The sequence below is a fragment of the Aythya marila genome (genome assembly GCF_965140915.1).
Source record: "Aythya marila genome assembly, chromosome: 25".
Lineage (NCBI taxonomy): Eukaryota > Metazoa > Chordata > Aves > Anseriformes > Anatidae > Aythya > Aythya marila.
This window is the reverse complement of record NC_139066.1, coordinates 1,789,314-1,807,502: the sequence shown is the minus strand read 5'-3', so window position 1 is coordinate 1,807,502 and position 18,189 is coordinate 1,789,314. Positions and strand designations below refer to the sequence as shown.

The 18,189-nt window shown below is 49.3% G+C and overlaps 4 protein-coding genes across 4 annotated transcripts in view; all 4 read left to right on the top strand.

Moving 5' to 3' along the window:
- Positions 1-982: 982 nt before the first annotated feature.
- On the top strand, positions 983-1,632 carry LOC309887297 (feather keratin Cos1-1/Cos1-3/Cos2-1-like; the record flags this gene model as incomplete). Its single annotated transcript, XM_082778887.1, has 2 exons — positions 983-1,081; positions 1,306-1,632. 2 exons carry the CDS (start codon positions 983-985, stop codon positions 1,630-1,632), a joined length of 426 nt encoding a protein of 141 aa, XP_082635013.1.
- Positions 1,633-12,135: 10,503 nt separating this feature from the next.
- Positions 12,136-12,441, top strand: LOC309887302 (feather keratin Cos1-1/Cos1-3/Cos2-1-like; the record flags this gene model as incomplete). The annotated part of the gene is made up of 1 exon (XM_082778891.1): positions 12,136-12,441. One exon carries the CDS (start codon positions 12,136-12,138, stop codon positions 12,439-12,441), a length of 306 nt encoding a protein of 101 aa, XP_082635017.1.
- A 4,649-nt stretch (positions 12,442-17,090) lies between these two features.
- Positions 17,091-18,189, top strand: part of LOC309887293 (feather keratin 1-like) — a gene marked incomplete at both ends in the record, with an annotated part of 55,675 nt that continues 54,576 nt past the window's right edge. The window contains one exon of the mRNA XM_082778884.1: positions 17,091-17,189. Within this exon, the coding sequence (XP_082635010.1) occupies positions 17,091-17,189 (99 nt within the window). The remainder of the gene's footprint in view (positions 17,190-18,189) is intronic.
- LOC309887301 (feather keratin Cos1-1/Cos1-3/Cos2-1-like) lies at positions 17,435-17,740 on the top strand (the record flags this gene model as incomplete). Its single annotated transcript, XM_082778890.1, has 1 exon — positions 17,435-17,740. One exon carries the CDS (start codon positions 17,435-17,437, stop codon positions 17,738-17,740), a length of 306 nt encoding a protein of 101 aa, XP_082635016.1.

Sequence of the window (18,189 nt, the reverse complement as noted above, 5' to 3'; positions counted from 1 at the left end):
TATGTGGTATGCAGTGAGCCAATCCACACACTAAGTCAAGGGATTGTTTATTTCAGAGTTGCACAAGTCTGGGTATGCAGTGGTTTCCCTCAAAAGCTGGCAAGTATAAGGCCTTTCCATGCCACTCTTTATACAATCCCTTTGCAGTATATTTACATGTTTGTACAATCCCATAGCCTCTGATAGGTTACATAATTAGCATAGTGCTAACATGTCAAAGTCATTCTGCTTATCCTCAGAGACTGGTTGTGATAAGAGAAACTGCTGGAGTGCCCCATGCCCACCTGTTCTGCTGAGTGTCGTGACAAAAATAAGCTTCTTTCACATTAGGATCCTCTTATTTTTCTATCTTACAAAAACAGACACTAAATTACCCGTGTGTCCTTGTGTTTTTGTTTTTTGTTTGTTTGTTTGTTCTTTTTTTTTTGGTTGTTTGGTTGGTTGGTTTTGTTTTGCTTATTGTTTTGTGTGGTTTTTTTTTTTTTGTATGTTTGTTTGTTTTGTTTTTGTTGTTGTTGTTGTTTTTGTTTGTTTGTTTGTTTTTTTCCAGATCAGTAAAGGGCCATGCACAAACTTTACCCAAAAATGGGTATTCCCGTATGAGAACAGGAGGAGGCAAAACATGTCAGAAGGTTTACCCTGAGAGCAGCATTTAGTGGGATAGGGTCACAACCTGGGAGCTGGGCCACCTCTGGACAAAAGGGTCCCAAAGAGCCCCTAAGGAGTCACCCAGGCTGACATCACTTGCCTTTACTGGACCCTTCCAGCACATGAGCTGAGTCTTCTGCCCACACTGAAATGTGTTGCACGGAAATACTTGGGCCTCCCTACCTGCCACTCAAAAGTTGCCTTAATTGAGGAAAGGGCATAAAGCAGGAAATGAAAAACTGCAGCACAGGAAGGAAACACACAGCCCATATCATTAGCTGGGATGTTTTGCATTCAAGAGGAGCTTGTCAGAAAATAATCACAGCTTCAAGGGATGCCTCTGGACATGGAGCAGCTAAGGTCCACTATAAAAGCCAGCCCAGCCCTGTGCTCCCTCATCCACTTCTCTGGCCTTCTCCTCCTTAGGACCCAGGTGAGTGTGAAGCCCCTTCTTGTCCCTCTCATTCTCCACAAGGGAGTCTCAGCTCTATGGACCTCTTAGCTGCAATCAGCTCTGTTCCATGTCAAATCTTGGGGTTGCTGGTATTGTGAGCGGGAAGTGGGGAGAAGGTTTGCTATGGAAGGAGTGACAGGTGTGCTGACAGGCTGCTCCTCATGCATCCCCATGTTCTGCTTCCTCCCTGCCTTCTCTCCCAGGTGAACCTCCTGCCCCAAGACATGTCCTGCTACAACCAGTGCCAGCCCTGCCTGCCATGCCAGCCCTGTGGCCCAACCCCGCTGGCCAGCAGCTGCAACGAGCCCTGTGTCAGGCAGTGCCAGAACTCCACCGTCGTCATTGAGCCCTCTCCTGTGGTGGTGACCCTGCCCGGCCCCATCCTCAGCTCCTTCCCTCAGAACACCGTTGTGGGATCCTCCACCTCCGCTGCTGTTGGCAGCATCCTCAGCTGTGACGGAGTCCCCATCAACTCTGGGTGCTGTGACCTCTCTTGTATTGCCAGCCGCTACTGTTGCCGCCCCTGCTAAAGATGCCAGACCCTTCCCTAGACCAGGACCCCAGGAACTCACAACATGCTGCTGTACAGAAGAACAAATTTTTGCTGTTGTTTTAAGAGAAGCTGACCATCTTTGCCTTGTCCTGCAAAGACAGACTGGACGGGGCCAGCCTGGGTTCTCTGAAAACACAGCCAATGCCTACCTTTCCTGTTTTCCAGTTACTCACTCTTTTTCTCTTTTTCCCTTGTTACCCTCTGCTTTCTCTGAGGCCCCATAAACCAGCCTGGATTGACCTGCATGCCTCTCTCCATTTGTGGGCCAGGAAGATGGATACCTTGTGGCAACTGTGCTGTAGGAAAAGCTGAAAAACTTTTGTATGTTCATTCTGCTCTCTGCTCTCAGGGCCTCCTCACCTGATTTCCCTTCTCAGTCACCTCATTTCCCTCCTGAGACTCAATAAATGTTTGCAGCATCCCAAAGTGTTCTGGTCTTTCCATCTGCATAGAGATGGCCAAGAGAGAAAGCCATTGCTTTGGTGGGAATTAGCTGTGGGCACTGCCTTACTCCTCTGTGCATCGGAGGGCGGGGCACACTGCAACAAGTCATCTTTCAGTCACTGTCTCTTGAAGCTGAGGTAGACATCCCTATTTCCTCCACACCCAATGGCCACCAGTCCTTCAGTTGTGACATTTCTACCTAGGCATGTTCCCTTGACCTTGGAGGTGCCATCTCTTGGGGAAGAGTGTTCGTCTTGCTTTGGGTGGAGCTTTGCTGGGGATGAAGGCTTGGACAAAGATGTTCTGAAATGATGGCTGAAACTGGGAATGAGTGATTGTCTTGAGGATGGCCCTCTGTCTCTACTCCACTTTTCCCTCTCTTCCACCACCTGATCATGAACAGAATTCCTGGGCATGAATAGCAGATTCAAATTGCCTGTGCAGCCCTATCACCCTTCAGCACAGAATCTGCATGGCCCAGCTGTTGCCAAGATGCATAGTGCTGAGGGGACTCACAAGTTCGTGGTGCTACTATATACAGGAGTGCACTCAATTTCATCATCTATGTCATTGAAGAAGATATTGAAAAGCACTGTCCACAAGACAGAGCCCTGACGGACACCACTCATCACCATTCTCCATCTGAATATAGAACCATTGACTACTACCCTCTTGGTGTGACCACCAAGCCAATTCTTTTTCTCAATCAGATGGTCTACCCTTCAAATACATATTTTTCCAATTTAGAGATTAGGATGTCATGTAGCACTGTGTCAAAGTCCTTACAGAAATATAAGGAGGTGACATCAGTCTTCCCGTGTTGACTGATGCAGTTATTTCATCATAGAAGGCCACCCAATTGGTCAGGCACAAATTTACCCTTGCTGAAGTCATGGTGGCTATCCTGGATCACCTCCTTGTCCTGCATATTCCTTAACATTGCCTGCAGAAGCATTCCATTTTACCACCAGTCAGAAGACTGAGGCAAAGTTAAGTACCTCTGCCTTCTACACATCTGTCATTACCAGTCTTCATTTGTCAGAGGCACTACTTACCTTAGTCTTTCTTTTGTGTCCAATGTACCTGCAGAACCTCTTCTTGTTATTATTTGCATCCCCTGTGAAGTTTAGTTCTGTCTTGGCTTTCCTCATCCCATCCCTGCACATCTGGACAGTGCTTGTGTACCCTTCCCAGGGGACACGGTCCTGTTTCCACTGTCTGTGCATTTCCTTCTTTTGCCTGTTTGACCAGCACATCCTTATTCAACCATACTGGTTTCCTAACTTCTTGCTTGATTTATTACACATGGGAATAAAGAGCTCTTGTGCTCCAAGGAAAATATCCTTAAAGAGTTGCCAGTTCTGATCAGATCTTCTGTCCCTAAGGACTGTGTCCCATGGGATATCATCCACTAGGTCTTTTAACAGATGGAAGTTTTTTCTTCAGAGGTTCAGGGTCCTGACTTTGCTCTTTGCCAGGCCCGTATCCCTCAACATCACAAACTCAACCTGTGCGTGGTCACTGCAACCTAGGCTTCCTCCAATCTTAATCTCTTTTATGAGCTTTTCTACACTGGTGAGCACCAGGTCCAGTGGATGAGGGAGTTTTCCGCAATAGATTCCACGTGTCTCCTGGATTGCTTACTGCCTGCCACGTGGCTTTCCCAGCAAACATTCATGTGGTTGAAATCCCCCAGGAGGATGAGAGCCTGTGAGCATGATGTTTCCTGCAGCTGGGGCAAGAAGGGCTCTTCAACAGACTCTTCTTGATAAGACAGCCTGTAGTAGACCCCAACCACAAGATGCCCTTAGTTGGTCCAGTCCTTAATTTTTACTCACAGGCTCTCAACCTGCTCTTGGCTTTTTCTTAGGAGGAACTCTTCACTATCTTAACATACTCTTCACATTTCCTAACATAGAGGGCAACACCCCCACCCTTCCTTACCTGACTGTCTCTCCTGTAAACCTTGTAGCCCTCCATTCCAATGTTCCAGCTGTGTGATTCACAGAATCACAGAATGTTAAGGATTGGAAGGGACCTTGAAAGATCATTTAGTTCAATTCCCCTGCCAGAGCAAAAACACCTAGATCACATTACAAAGGAATGTGTCCAGGTGGGTTTTGAATGTCTCCAGAGAAGGAGACTCCACAACCCCCCTGGGCAGCCTGTTCCAGTGTTCAATCAACCTCACCATGAAGAAGTTTCTTCTCGTATTTAAGTGGACCCACCTATGTTCCAGCTTGCACCCATTGCCCCTTCTCCTATCATTGGATGTCACTGAGAAGAGCCTGGCTCCATCCTCTGGACACTCACCCTTTACATATTTATAAACATTAGTAATGTCACCCCTCAGTCTCCTCTCCTCCAAGGTAGAGACACAGCTCCCTTAGCCTTTCCTCATAAGGGAGATGCTCCACTCCCTTAATCATCCTCATGGCTCTGTGCTGGACTCTCCCAAGCAGTTCCCTGTCCTGAGGGGGCCAGAACTGGATGCAGTATTCCAGATGTGGTCTCACCAAGGCAGAATAGATGGGGAGGAGAACCTCTCTCAGCCTACTAACCACACCCCTTCTAATATGCCCCAGGATGCCATTGGCCTTCTTGGCCACAAGGGCACAGTGCTGGCTCATGGTCATCCCACTGTTCATCAGGACCCCTAGGTCCCTTTGCTTTATGCTGCTCTCCAGCAAGTCAGTTCCCAGTTTATACTGGTGCCTGGAGTTGTTCTTGCCCAGATACAGAACTCTATACTTGCCTTTGTTATATTTCACTAGATTTCTCCACGCTCAACTCTCCAGCTTGTCTAGGTCCCACTGAATGGCAGCATAGCCTTCCAGTATGTCAGCCACTCTTCCCAGTTTAGTGTCATCAGCAAACTTGCTGACACTGCACTCTATTCCCTCATCCAAGTTGTTGATGAATATATTGAATAATACTGGTCCCAGTACTGACCCCTGAGAGACTCCACTAGATATAGGCTTCCAACTAGACTCTGTCCTATTGACCACAACTCTCTGGTTTCTTCCCTTCAGCCTGTTCACAGCTAACCTCACTACCTGATCATCCAGATCACACTTCCTTAGTTTAGCCATGAAGATGCTGTGGGAGACTGTCAAATGCTTTACAATCAAGACAGACCATGTCCACTGCTTCACCATCATCTATCCACCTGGTTATATCTTCATAAAAGTTATCAGGTTGGTCCAGCATTCCCCTTGCTGAAGCCATGTTGACTGCCCTTAATGACCCTTTTGTCCTTGATATGCCTAGAGATAACATGAAAGATAAGTTGTTTCACCACCTTTTCAGGGGTGGAGGTGAGGCTGGCCAGTCTATAGTTACCTGGGTCCTCCTTCTAGACCTTTTTGAAGACTGGAGTGACATTTGCTTTCCTCCAGTCCTCAGGCACCTCTCCCATTACCCACAACTTACCAAAGATGATGGAGAGTGGCCTAGCAATGATTTCCACCAGCTTTCTCAGCACCCGCAGGTGCATCCCATCAGGACCCATGGATTTATGGATGTCCAGCTTGCTTAAACAGTCCTTAACCCAGTCCTCATCACCAAGGCAAACTCCTCCTTCATTCCGACTCCGGAATGGGCCTCCAGGGTACCCAGAAGAACAAAATATTTGAAGAAGCCCTTTCTGTTGTCCTTGACTCCTCTTGCAAGGTTTAATTCTAAGGAAGCCTTAGCCTTCCTAGTTGCCTCCCTACATCCTCTGACAACAGCATTATATGCCTCCCAAGTGGCCAGCCCCTCCTTCCATGATCTGTAAACTCTCCTCTTCAACTTGAGTTTGCCCAGCAGCTCCCTGTTTAACCATGCAGGTATCCTGGCTCTCTTTCTTGACTTCCAACCTGTTGGGATGCTCTGATCTTGAGCTTGGAAATAGCAGTCCTTGAATTCTAAACAACTATCTTGGGCCCCTTTAAATTCAAGCACCCTGTCCCATGGGATTCCCTCTAGCAATTGCTTGGAAAGGCCAAAGTTGGCTCTACTGAAGTCCAGGGTTGCAATTCTGTTGGGTATTCTGTTCCTGATATATGATATCTTGAACTCCACCATCTCATGGTTGCTGCTACCAAGCCTGCCCTCAACCTTCACCGCTTCAACCAGCCCCTTTTTGTTAGTGAGGACAAGATCCAGCAGCCCTCCTCTCCTAGTTGGCACATCCACCATTTGCATCAGGAAGTTATCATCAATGCACTGGAGGAACTGTGGATGGCTGGCTGACTAGGCCTTACGGCAAATGTCAGGGTAGGTGAAATCCCCCATGATAACCAGGGCCTGTAATTGAGAGGCTGCTCTCAGCTGCCTGTAGAAGGCTTTGTCAACTTCTTCATACTAATCTGGTGGCCTGTAATAGACACCGATAACAGTATCTGCCATGCCAGCCTGTCCCTTATTTCTCACCCACAGACTCTCAACTCACTCCTCATCCACCCTTGGACAGTACTCAATCTATTGTAGTTGCTCTCTCACATAAAGAGCTGCTCCAACACCTCGCCTTTCTGGTCTGTCTTTCCTGAGAAGGACATAACCATCCATGACCACGTTCCAGTCATGTGAGCTGTCCCACCATGTCTCTGTAATTCCCACCGGATCATAATCTCCTGACCAAACACGGATTTCTAACTCCTCCTGCTTATTCTCCATGCTGTGTTCATTGGTGTACAGGCATTTGAGGGTGCGAGCTGAGCATGCCAATTTAACCCAAGGAAGGTGAGAGGTTGCCCGGTGCTTCCTCAATGCTATAATGCTGCCCCACTGGTGCAAGCCCAGATACAGCCCCATCCCCTTCAAATCTAGTTTAAAGCTCTCCAAATAAGCTCTGCTAATTCCTGTCTCAGAACTCTCTTGTCTCTGAGATAAACCTTTCTTGTGTATTACTGTCAGGCCTGGTGTTTTATAAAACCAGCCATTGTAAAAGAACCCAAAGCCCTGCCTGTAGCACCAGTCACATAGCCAAGCATTTATGGACTGGATCCTTCTATTATGTTATACGTCATTACCCAAGAATGGAAGGAGAGAGGAGAAAACAGCTTGTGCTCCAGACTCCTTCAACAACCATCCCAAAGCCTCTAAGTCTTTCTTCATTCCCCTCATATTATGGGATGCAGCTTTCTCCCTACTTATCTGGAATATCAGAAGCAGGTATTAGTCTGTTGACTACACCAGGCTGGGGAGTGTCCTGGTGATATCTGGGCTCCAGGTAGACTGTAGACTTCCCTATGATGAGGGTCAATGCTGCATATTGGGCCCTCTGCTCCTCTCAGAAAGGAATCTCCTACTACAGTTACCCTTCTTTTTTTCTTTTTGGAGTCAGTCTTGAGGCATGGTGTCAACTGCCTTTTTCTATGTGATCTCATAGGCAGGCCTTCCACCACATCCTTGCCTACCTCTCCTTCAAGATCCAGGCGATCAAACCTATTATGGAGGGGTACCTGGGGAAGATAGGGAGGGAGGGAAGGGGAGTGCCCACAAAGCCAAACTGGAACTCGCTTCCAACCCTCCTCTTCTTTTTGGTCCCTTCCCTTTGACCAATAGTGACAGGGCAGAGGCTCCACCACACTCTGGGTGGCATCCCCCTGGCGTCCTTCTCTCTGGCACACCAGGGAGTTACTCCACCAATCAATCTCCTGCTTACACTCCCTGACATTTCTTAGTCCCTCCACCTCCTTCTTGAGCTCAGCCACCATGGTGAGAAGACTTTCTTCCTGAGAACAGGCGGTTTCCCCACTGCCCTCTCTTGGCAGCAGCAGGCTGAGGCACTCCCTGAAACCAGAGGCCTGAACCGCCACATCTCTAGGCAGGCCCTCCATCTGGGTTGCCACAGCCTTTTTGGAGTGAGCTCTCTGCCTAGTGGACACCATGGCAGGTTTGTAATCTTGCACACTGCTGATAGTTGGTGCAGAGCTCCTGCTCCTTGTCACAGCAGCTGCTCACCAGTGCGCATGTGCTGATGGCCACTCCCTCTTCATGGTGGGCAGCGAGGTGTCCCTGTCCTCCTGGAGGCTTTTTCTAGGCAGAGGGCGTGGGAGCAGTCACCGTTGTCCTGGCAATGTCCACTCCCTGTCAATCTCGAGAGAGAGAGATGGTGGTGCTGCCTGGTTGTGCCGCTGTCCCGGGTCACCGCTGGTGAAGCAAGGGCCCAAAATCTCCCTGTAAATCGTAATTAGTTGCTGCAGCTGGGCCAGCTCCGAAGTGTCTGACCTTGATGACTGAGGGCTAGTTCCTGTTTACAGCCAATTAAATCTCCCAACTTTGCACTGATTGCCCTGGTTCATCCCACCACATCTCTGTGATAACAATTAGATCATAGTTTTCTAATGGCACTGTGGCTTCCAGCTCCTCCTGCTTGTTTCTGTTATAAATGGCTCAGGATTCAAATTAGGATTAAATAAAAAGATAGGATTTATTGAAAGAATATAAAGGAATAGAGGTAAGCAAACAGCGCTGGGTGCACCGGGAGTCTCCGCTCCACCAGGACGCACACCAGTTACATCAAGCAGCTGATTTTTATGCTCCTAGACTAATACATATTCATTACTACTTCTAAAAAAATAGATTATTAAAATTAGCTTCCGGGGTGCAGTCCCTCCTACTGGAGCATGCGCAGTCTCCTCTGGGGTCTCTTCTGGGGGTCTCTAGGGGTCTTTCATGCTGAAGGCTCGCAGTCTTCCTCTCCCCCTTTGTACTTACTGGGCACCATCCCAAGTTTACAGAACATCTTCTTCAAGTCTTGTCTCCCAGCCGCCCTTCAGCTTCTTTCTCCTTCCTCTTTATCTCTCGGCCCCCCCTAACCAGATACCAAAGATCGACATAGTATCCCATAACAGTCACTAGTTGTTATCAGTTGTTCTGAAACTCCCAGACACACGAGTAGTTAAAACATTCTTCCCCAGCCATTCACAGACACATCTATAGCAGTGTTAGAAATAGAAGTCCGGAATAACAAAAGCAAACAGGTTCATAAATTTAAGAAGTGATAAATTGACTAGAGTGAGGGGGAGACTGGGACACACTGCATCTGTGGTTCAAGAATTAAATTGCCAGTGCAGGGCCCAGAGGCAGACAGGATTCAAACAGAATTGTTCTTTATGGACACGAATTGTTAAAACATTCCTCCCATTTCCCATGCTACGTGTATTAGTATACAAGCATTTCAGGGACCTGATCTCCTTACTTCTCATGACTCATGTGTATGTTTAGGAAAATTCAGATGTATTTCATTCAACTTAGCCCCTTGTGGGGAAGACTAGGAGACCTTGTGGGGCCTCACTAGTATGAAGTTCATCAAAAATTGTCATGTAGTCCCCTAGCTTATCACTGGTGGGCCTGCTTTTATCCCTTTCCCCATTCAAATCTAGCTTAAACCCCTATCAATCAGCCCTGCTTACTCCAGGACAAAAATCCTTCCCCTCCTCAGAGAAAGGTGTTCCCCACCAGGAGTTAGTAGGCCTGGTATCATGACACCAAGATGACACTATAGGCCCTGGGACCAGCTGGACATATGCCTAGGGTCAGGTGAATTATGTGCACACTAGCACATCCCAAGAATGCATACACATTACACACACAGATCCATGGACACACGCAAACATGCATGTGCATGCATGCACACACAGTTCCATAGATGTCCTGACAAATGCACATGCTAATACTGTGTGCACAGGAACATGAGGCCATGCATGTGTGCCCAGTCTGCATGTGCAGACATCAGGTACATGCGTGCACTCAGTACCACTGATGGGTTCACAAGGGCTCTGCCACACACATGTGCACATATTCCTGATGGGGTAGAGGCAGAGGCCAAGGGCAGCTGACAGAGGAGATGCTGGGGACCTTTCTGGAAGGGCACGACTGTGTGCTCTGAGCAGGACAAGGCTCTGGAGGAGAGGACAGCACAGTGTGGGGATGCACGGGGGCTGCCCAGAGAGAGGAGTCCAAGGAGGTCAACCCATTTCTCCAGAGGGCAGCTTTAATGGGAAGAGATTGGAAACCCCACAGTGGAGCCCACCTGTCTGGAAGCCCACCCCATAGGACTGTTGGAGCAAGTTGGGAGAGAGAGAAAGAGGAAGACGTGGCACATCCACATGCACATGCAGGAAAGCCCTCAGGTGACCAGGCAAGGATTGCAGGGCTGGGAACAGCTGGGCCCCTTCCTGTTACCACAGTTCATAACAACGCCACCACAGTGCCCCAGGCCATCATCACTTGTCCATACTGGACCCATCTGGTGCTTGAGCCAAGTCCCTTGCCACCACTGACTCAGCCCTAGCCCAGAAATCCTGGGGCCTCTCCATCCCAGAACTCTGAAGAAGCCTCTAAGAGGGAATGGGTGTGGCATAAGCCAGGAAATGAAAAGACAGTGTAAAGGGGAAACAGCCCCACAGCCCATGTCATTAACTGTGAAGTTTTCCATTCATCACAAGCACTCTACAAAATTATCACTTCTGTGGAGGCTACTTCTGGGCCTGGAGCAGTAAAGGGTCACCAGAAAAGCCAGATGAGATCCTCGACTCCCTCATCTTATTCTTGGGAACCAAGTGTATATGAAGCCATTTCCCCATATCCTTTTCCAGTAATACCGATACATGTCGTGCTAGGTATTGGCGATGGTGGTCATGAAACATCACAGTCAGGAAAGGTGTGACTCAGAGACCATGTGGGACCTGGCTGAGTAAGATTTTCATCTAAGAGAGAGGCAGACTCCTTGTTGGTCCTGACCACTCTTTTCAGATCATGTCTGGATGAAGACATTTTACTCCTCACATATCCCTGCACTCTGCTTCCTCCCTGCCCTCTCTACCAGTTGCACCTCCTGCCCCAACACATGTCCTGCTACGACCAGTGCCTGCTCTGCCAAGCCCGGCAGCCCAATGCCACTGTCAGAAGCTGCAATGAGCCGTGCAGCAGGCAGTGCGAGTGTCATTCCAGAGTCATCATCCAATCTGTTTCTGTGATAGTGGCTCTGACAGGCTCCATCCTCAGCTCACAGACTGCACAGAGAAGGTCAGAGTCGAAAAGGGAAAGAATATAAATTCTGGAAGGCAATGTAAATGGAGATGGGATCAAAAGCCAGTAGAACAAATCACATACCTGGGGGGGGGGGGGGGGGGCAACTAGGGACCAAGAGAGAGTTAAATACTGCAGGAAAGGGAAGGACGTGACACGTCCTCCTGCACAGAAGTCCTTCAGAAACCAACTGAAGCTTGTGGGAGCTTCCTCCTGAGTATGACACTTCAAACAGCCCCAACAAAGTGACCCAGACAGACATCATCTCACTGCTCAAGACACATCTATCACTTGAGTTTTCTGCCATCACTAATGCATTCCTGCCCTAGAAATGCTTGGGCCTTTCATCCCAACACTCCAAAGAATCCTTAAATGGGGCATGGGCAAGACCTAAATCTGGAAATGAAAAGGCAGCAGTGTAGGAAACCAACACAGACCATACATATTATTAGTTGGGATAGTTTGCATTCAAGATGAGCTTGATAAAAAATTATTAGCTTTGTTAAGGGTGTCTCATGGCCTACAGCAATGAAGGACCAGTATAAAGAGCAGTCCAGCTCCCTGCTCTCCCATCCAGTTCTCTCGCCTTGTCCTCCTTGGGAACCAGGTGAGTCTGAAGCCCTCTCTCCTCCTCTTCCAAAGTGGAAGGGATCTTACATCAATAGACATCAAATCCGATGGTGGCTCAGAGCTATGGAGTTCAGTGCCTTGGAGTTCCTTGCCATGGAAGAGGGCTGGATAGAGAAGTTCTGTATAGGGAGAGGTTGGGAAAGGGGTCTGAGGAAGCTTTTGGTTTATGTACTATGTGAGGGTGTTCCTGAGCCAGGCTGCTCTTTGAAGGGCCCTGTCAGGACAAAGCGATGAACACCATGTGCTTCCTGGCACAGCCTCCACATCCACCCTCAGCAGTTGCCTTGGCTCTTTTGTGATGGGGTAACTGAGCTGGTAAGTCACCTATCCATGTGCTCTACTTCCTCTCTGCCCTCTCTCCCAGGTGCATCTCCTGCCCCAAGACATGTCCTGCTACAACCAGTGCCTGCCATGCCGGCCCTGTGGCCCAACCCCGCTGGCCAGCAGCTGCAATGAGCCCTGCGTCAGGCAGTGCCAGAACTCCACCATCGTCATTGAGCCCTCTCCCGTGGTGGTGACCCTGCCTGGCCCCATCCTCAGCTCCTTCCCGCAGAACACTGTTGTGGGATCCTCCACCTCTGCTGCCGTTGGCAGCATCCTCAGCTGTGACGGAGTCCCCATCACCTCCGGGTGCTGTGACCTCTCTGGCATTTCCAGCCGCTACTGTGGCAGAAGGTGCCTGCCCTGCTAAAGAAGCCAGTGGCCATGGCCCTGGGGTTCTTCTCCCAGGAGCTTCATATACAGTGCTACAAAAAGGAGGAATCTTCAGGCCATTGCTTTCAGAATGACCTTATCAGCTCCTCTGGCAAATGCTGGCAGGAAAGGGCCAGCCTGCGCTTTCTGAAAACATGGCTCATGCCTCTCCTTCCATCCCTTCACCTACCTCCTTCTCTCCCTTTTCTTTGTGCTCTTCTCAGAAGAGGGGTCTCAGCTCAGAGTGACCTGCTTTTGCTCTGTACACTCATTAAAGAATTCTGCATCCCAGCCTTGGCTGTAGATGTTTCATCCCTCTGTGTATGCCCTCCTGAGCTGTTCTGGGAGAATGCAGTGTGCTCAGGTGGCCAAGAAGGCCAACAGCATCCTGGCTTGTATAAGAAGCAGTGTGGCCAGCAGGGCTAGGGAAGTGATTGTCCCCCTGTACAATCACCACGAGGCTGCACCTCGAGTACTGTGTTCAGTTTTGGGCTCCTCGCTACAAGAAGGACATGGAGGTGCTTGAGCGAGTCCAGAGAAGGGCGACGAAGCTGGTGAGGCATCTGGAGAACAAGTCCTACCAGGAGCGGCTGAGGGAGCTGGGCTTGTTCAGCCTGGAGAAAAGGAGGCTCAGGGGCGACCTTATTGCTCTCTACAGATACCTTAAAGGAGGCTGCAGAGAGGTGGAGGTTCTCTCACATGCCTGGTGACAGGACAAGGGGGAATGGGCTAAAGTTGCAGCAGGGGAGTTTTAGGTTGGATGTTAGGAAGAACTTCTTTACCTAAAGGGTTGTTAGACATTGGAACAGGCTGCCCAGGGAAGTGGTGGAGTCACCATCCCTGGAGGTCTTTAAAAGACGTTTAGATGTAGAGCTTAGGGATATGGTTTAGTGGAGGACTGTTAGTGTTAGGTCAGAGGTTGGACTCAATGATCTTGAGGTCTCTTGCAACCTAGAAATTCTGTGATTCTGTGATAATGGCTTTGCCCTCGGTGGGTATAAGATGGGTGTTTATGGAGCCCCTTCCCCACTCCCAGAAGAATGTGAGGTTGCAACACACTGCAGAGGGTCTGCAGTGTGTTGGGCACTGACCCTTGGAGGGGAAGAAAACATCCATGGCTATCGCAGAGTGGAGATTGGGGGGGGGGGGGGGGTAGGAGAAGGAGAGAAGGAAGGGGATGGGATGGGATGGGATGGGATGGGATGGGATGGGATGGGATGGGATGGGAGGCATCACACCACTGGAGAAGATGGATGCCACTTTTTTGAGGGAGACAATAGCAATGTCATTGGTACAGAGGAGGGAGGAAGGCCCCAGGCACAACATAACCGCAGTCAAATGAGAGTGAGTGGAGAGCATCTTCTGTCTCCTGACATGTCTGCTTCTAGAAGGCAACAAGTAACACCCTCAGGAGCTGAAGGAGGACAGGAAGTGCGCTGGAAAACTGATGGTGCTGTTGTAATCAAGGAGCACAGCTGTGCAGAAGCTCTCAGCAGAGACTAGCAGTGTGACAGGTAGCAGGCCCCAGAAGAAGCTGTTGGTGACTGTGTAGTGCCAGTGCAGGGCAATCAAAAGGGGAGTGCCATTTCTGCCAAGGAGGGGAGCCCAAAGGTGGTTGCAACACACTGCAGATGGACCTCTCTTGGGCACTGGCCATTGGAGCTGAAGAAGACTGGCCTCTGGCAAGTGAACATCCACCCTTGTCTTACAGCATCTCTGTCCACAGCTATCCACACCGGTCCAGCAAACAGGGAGCACAACATATACACCATATGGCCCAACCGCCTCCAGAACAGCACTTGGCAGGGCCCAGGTGTTGGCATACATGCAGGACAAACTCCCTTCACAACTCAGCATGGGTATTAGGCACACTGGGCCACACACGGTAATATCCAGTTTCTGAGGACCCAAAAACCCCTTGGGCAGGGGCAGCCCAAGGACAGCAAGCAATGCCCATGCATCCATGCTGCTCTGGGGTGCCCACTTGCCTGCAAGAATGGAGAAGCTTTCCTCAGACCCAGGACCTCTGAGGCCCCTCCAGTGTCAGGACCACATCTGCTCCAGGGAAGCTCTGTGCAAGAGTTGATCACCCTCTCCCCCTAGGGACGTGGCCATGACAGTGTGACACCTGCACTCACAGGAAACTCCTCACACTTATTTCTGCTTTCCCAGACCCTTTTATTTATTTATTTTTTTCCTCCTTCTCGGGCAAGAAGTTTATCCTGTGTTCCTCCTTTTGCCTTTGTTGAGGGTATCTTCAGGATGTCTGCAGTTCTCTGGTGCCCAGATGCACTTTAAGGATGCCCATGATTTCAAGGCTCAGTTCTCAGGCTGGCAGACATTTCTCCTGTCAGTGCTCAGCTGCCACCTGATGTTGGCACTTTCCCATTACAGGCAGGTTACCTCTGTAACAGCTTCCATCAACAGGGTGTCATGTCCTTGCTCAATTACAGTGCTGTTTCCTTATGGATCCACGTACGGCCCTGCTTGGTACAGTTTTGTCATGTCCAGAAGGAATCAACTATGCAGGCAAGAGGGAGTATCCAAAGGTGTTCTGGGGTAAACTCTTTGCCTTTCCTGGTGTCGGAAGAATGCAGTCAGTCACAGCTACAAGAGAAAGTAACCAGTTTAGCCCAGGTGAAGGTCTGGCCCTGCCAGGGCTGAGGTGTGAGGTAGACCGCAAGAAAGAGACCCAGGCAGAGCTCTGACAAACATTTCTGGTTTGTTGGGATGGCCCATTGCCCTGGAATGGCTGGCCTGTGTTGCAGTACTCTAACTGCTTGGCAATTCCTGGGGACATAGGTTTCTTAATTGCCCTACTCTTTATTGCCTACTCTGAAAGCTCCAGGAGACTGTTAGCAGTATATAAACCTTGGGTGAAGTTCTGCGCACATGTCCTTGGCAAGTGAAGAAAACTGTGGATGGGAGCTGCTTCTGTGTTTGCAGAAGGGAGCTGAGCTTGGATGAAGCACCCACTAGGCTGAGCATCCCTCTGGCGCAACTGGAAATCACTTTGCTGGTTGCACTCTGAAACCCCTTTGCTCAGAAATCTCTCAGGTGAAGGAGTGACAGAGGAAGAGGCATAGGACTTGGGAGACACCCTGTAGCGGGGGGGGGGGGGGGGGGGGGGGGGGGAGGAGGGAAGCGCTGGACAAGAAAGGGGCACGCATGGAGTGGAAAGAAATTTCCTGAGCAGTTGAAGAAGCTGATTTGGATTCTGAAAGAAGGAGAGCCATTTCATGGTGTTGGTGATACTTTGGTTTTTCCTCACAGTAGTTGAGCTTCTGTGGAAATGGCTTCTGGTATGTAAGATGAGCCCTCAGTGATTGTGACAAAGAAGCAAAACAATATGCTTCAAGGTCCCTGTCTCTTTGAGATGTATTTGGTCATCTGTTAGCAGAAACCTGACACAGCTTTGAAGGCTTGGCAGGAAGAGTGGCAGTCTGAAGGGCCTGCAGGGTTGTTCCTTCAGGCGTCCCTGAGAGTCAGAGCCTTCAGACTTCCCAAGAGGATATCTGAACAGCCCAAACATAGTGCTGGCAGGCAGGTGCCGGCAAGGCAGGCAAAGAAAAGGGGAGGCAGTAGAGAAGGCACAGGTATCAAGGAAAGAGACTCACAAGTGTATGGCTGGCAGATATTGTTGTCCAATAAAAACACTGGATTCATTATGTGGTATGCAGTGAGCCAATCCACACACTAAGTCAAGGGATTGTTTATTTCAGAGTTGCACAAGTCTGGGTATGCAGTGGTTTCCCTCAAAAGCTGGCAAGTATAAGGCCTTTCCATGCCACTCTTTATACAATCCCTTTGCAGTATATTTACATGTTTGTACAATCCCATAGCCTCTGATAGGTTACATAATTAGCATAGTGCTAACATGTCAAAGTCATTCTGCTTATCCTCAGAGACTGGTTGTGATAAGAGAAACTGCTGGAGTGCCCCATGCCCACCTGTTCTGCTGAGTGTCGTGACAAAAATAAGCTTCTTTCACATTAGGATCCTCTTATTTTTCTATCTTACAAAAACAGACACTAAATTACCCGTGTGTCCTTGTGTTTTTGTTTTTTGTTTGTTTGTTTGTTCTTTTTTTTTTGGTTGTTTGGTTGGTTGGTTTTGTTTTGCTTATTGTTTTGTGTGTTTTTTTTTTTTTGTATGTTTGTTTGTTTTGTTTTTGTTGTTGTTGTTGTTTTTGTTTGTTTGTTTGTTTTTTTCCAGATCAGTAAAGGGCCATGCACAAACTTTACCCAAAAATGGGTATTCCCGTATGAGAACAGGAGGAGGCAAAACATGTCAGAAGGTTTACCCTGAGAGCAGCATTTAGTGGGATAGGGTCACAACCTGGGAGCTGGGCCACCTCTGGACAAAAGGGTCCCAAAGAGCCCCTAAGGAGTCACCCAGGCTGACATCACTTGCCTTTACTGGACCCTTCCAGCACATGAGCTGAGTCTTCTGCCCACACTGAAATGTGTTGCACGGAAATACTTGGGCCTCCCTACCTGCCACTCAAAAGTTGCCTTAATTGAGGAAAGGGCATAAAGCAGGAAATGAAAAACTGCAGCACAGGAAGGAAACACACAGCCCATATCATTAGCTGGGATGTTTTGCATTCAAGAGGAGCTTGTCAGAAAATAATCACAGCTTCAAGGGATGCCTCTGGACATGGAGCAGCTAAGGTCCACTATAAAAGCCAGCCCAGCCCTGTGCTCCCTCATCCACTTCTCTGGCCTTCTCCTCCTTAGGACCCAGGTGAGTGTGAAGCCCCTTCTTGTCCCTCTCATTCTCCACAAGGGAGTCTCAGCTCTATGGACCTCTTAGCTGCAATCAGCTCTGTTCCATGTCAAATCTTGGGGTTGCTGGTATTGTGAGCGGGAAGTGGGGAGAAGGTTTGCTATGGAAGGAGTGACAGGTGTGCTGACAGGCTGCTCCTCATGCATCCCCATGTTCTGCTTCCTCCCTGCCTTCTCTCCCAGGTGAACCTCCTGCCCCAAGACATGTCCTGCTACAACCAGTGCCAGCCCTGCCTGCCATGCCAGCCCTGTGGCCCAACCCCGCTGGCCAGCAGCTGCAACGAGCCCTGTGTCAGGCAGTGCCAGAACTCCACCGTCGTCATTGAGCCCTCTCCTGTGGTGGTGACCCTGCCCGGCCCCATCCTCAGCTCCTTCCCTCAGAACACCGTTGTGGGATCCTCCACCTCCGCTGCTGTTGGCAGCATCCTCAGCTGTGACGGAGTCCCCATCAACTCTGGGTGCTGTGACCTCTCTTGTATTGCCAGCCGCTACTGTTGCCGCCCCTGCTAAAGATGCCAGACCCTTCCCTAGACCAGGACCCCAGGAACTCACAACATGCTGCTGTACAGAAGAACAAATTTTTGCTGTTGTTTTAAGAGAAGCTGACCATCTTTGCCTTGTCCTGCAAAGACAGACTGGACGGGGCCAGCCTGGGTTCTCTGAAAACACAGCCAATGCCTACCTTTCCTGTTTTCCAGTTACTCACTCTTTTTCTCTTTTTCCCTTGTTACCCTCTGCTTTCTCTGAGGCCCCATAAACCAGCCTGGATTGACCTGCATGCCTCTCTCCATTTGTGGGCCAGGAAGATGGATACCTTGTGGCAACTGTGCTGTAGGAAAAGCTGAAAAACTTTTGTATGTTCATTCTGCTCTCTGCTCTCAGGGCCTCCTCACCTGATTTCCCTTCTCAGTCACCTCATTTCCCTCCTGAGACTCAATAAATGTTTGCAGCATCCCAAA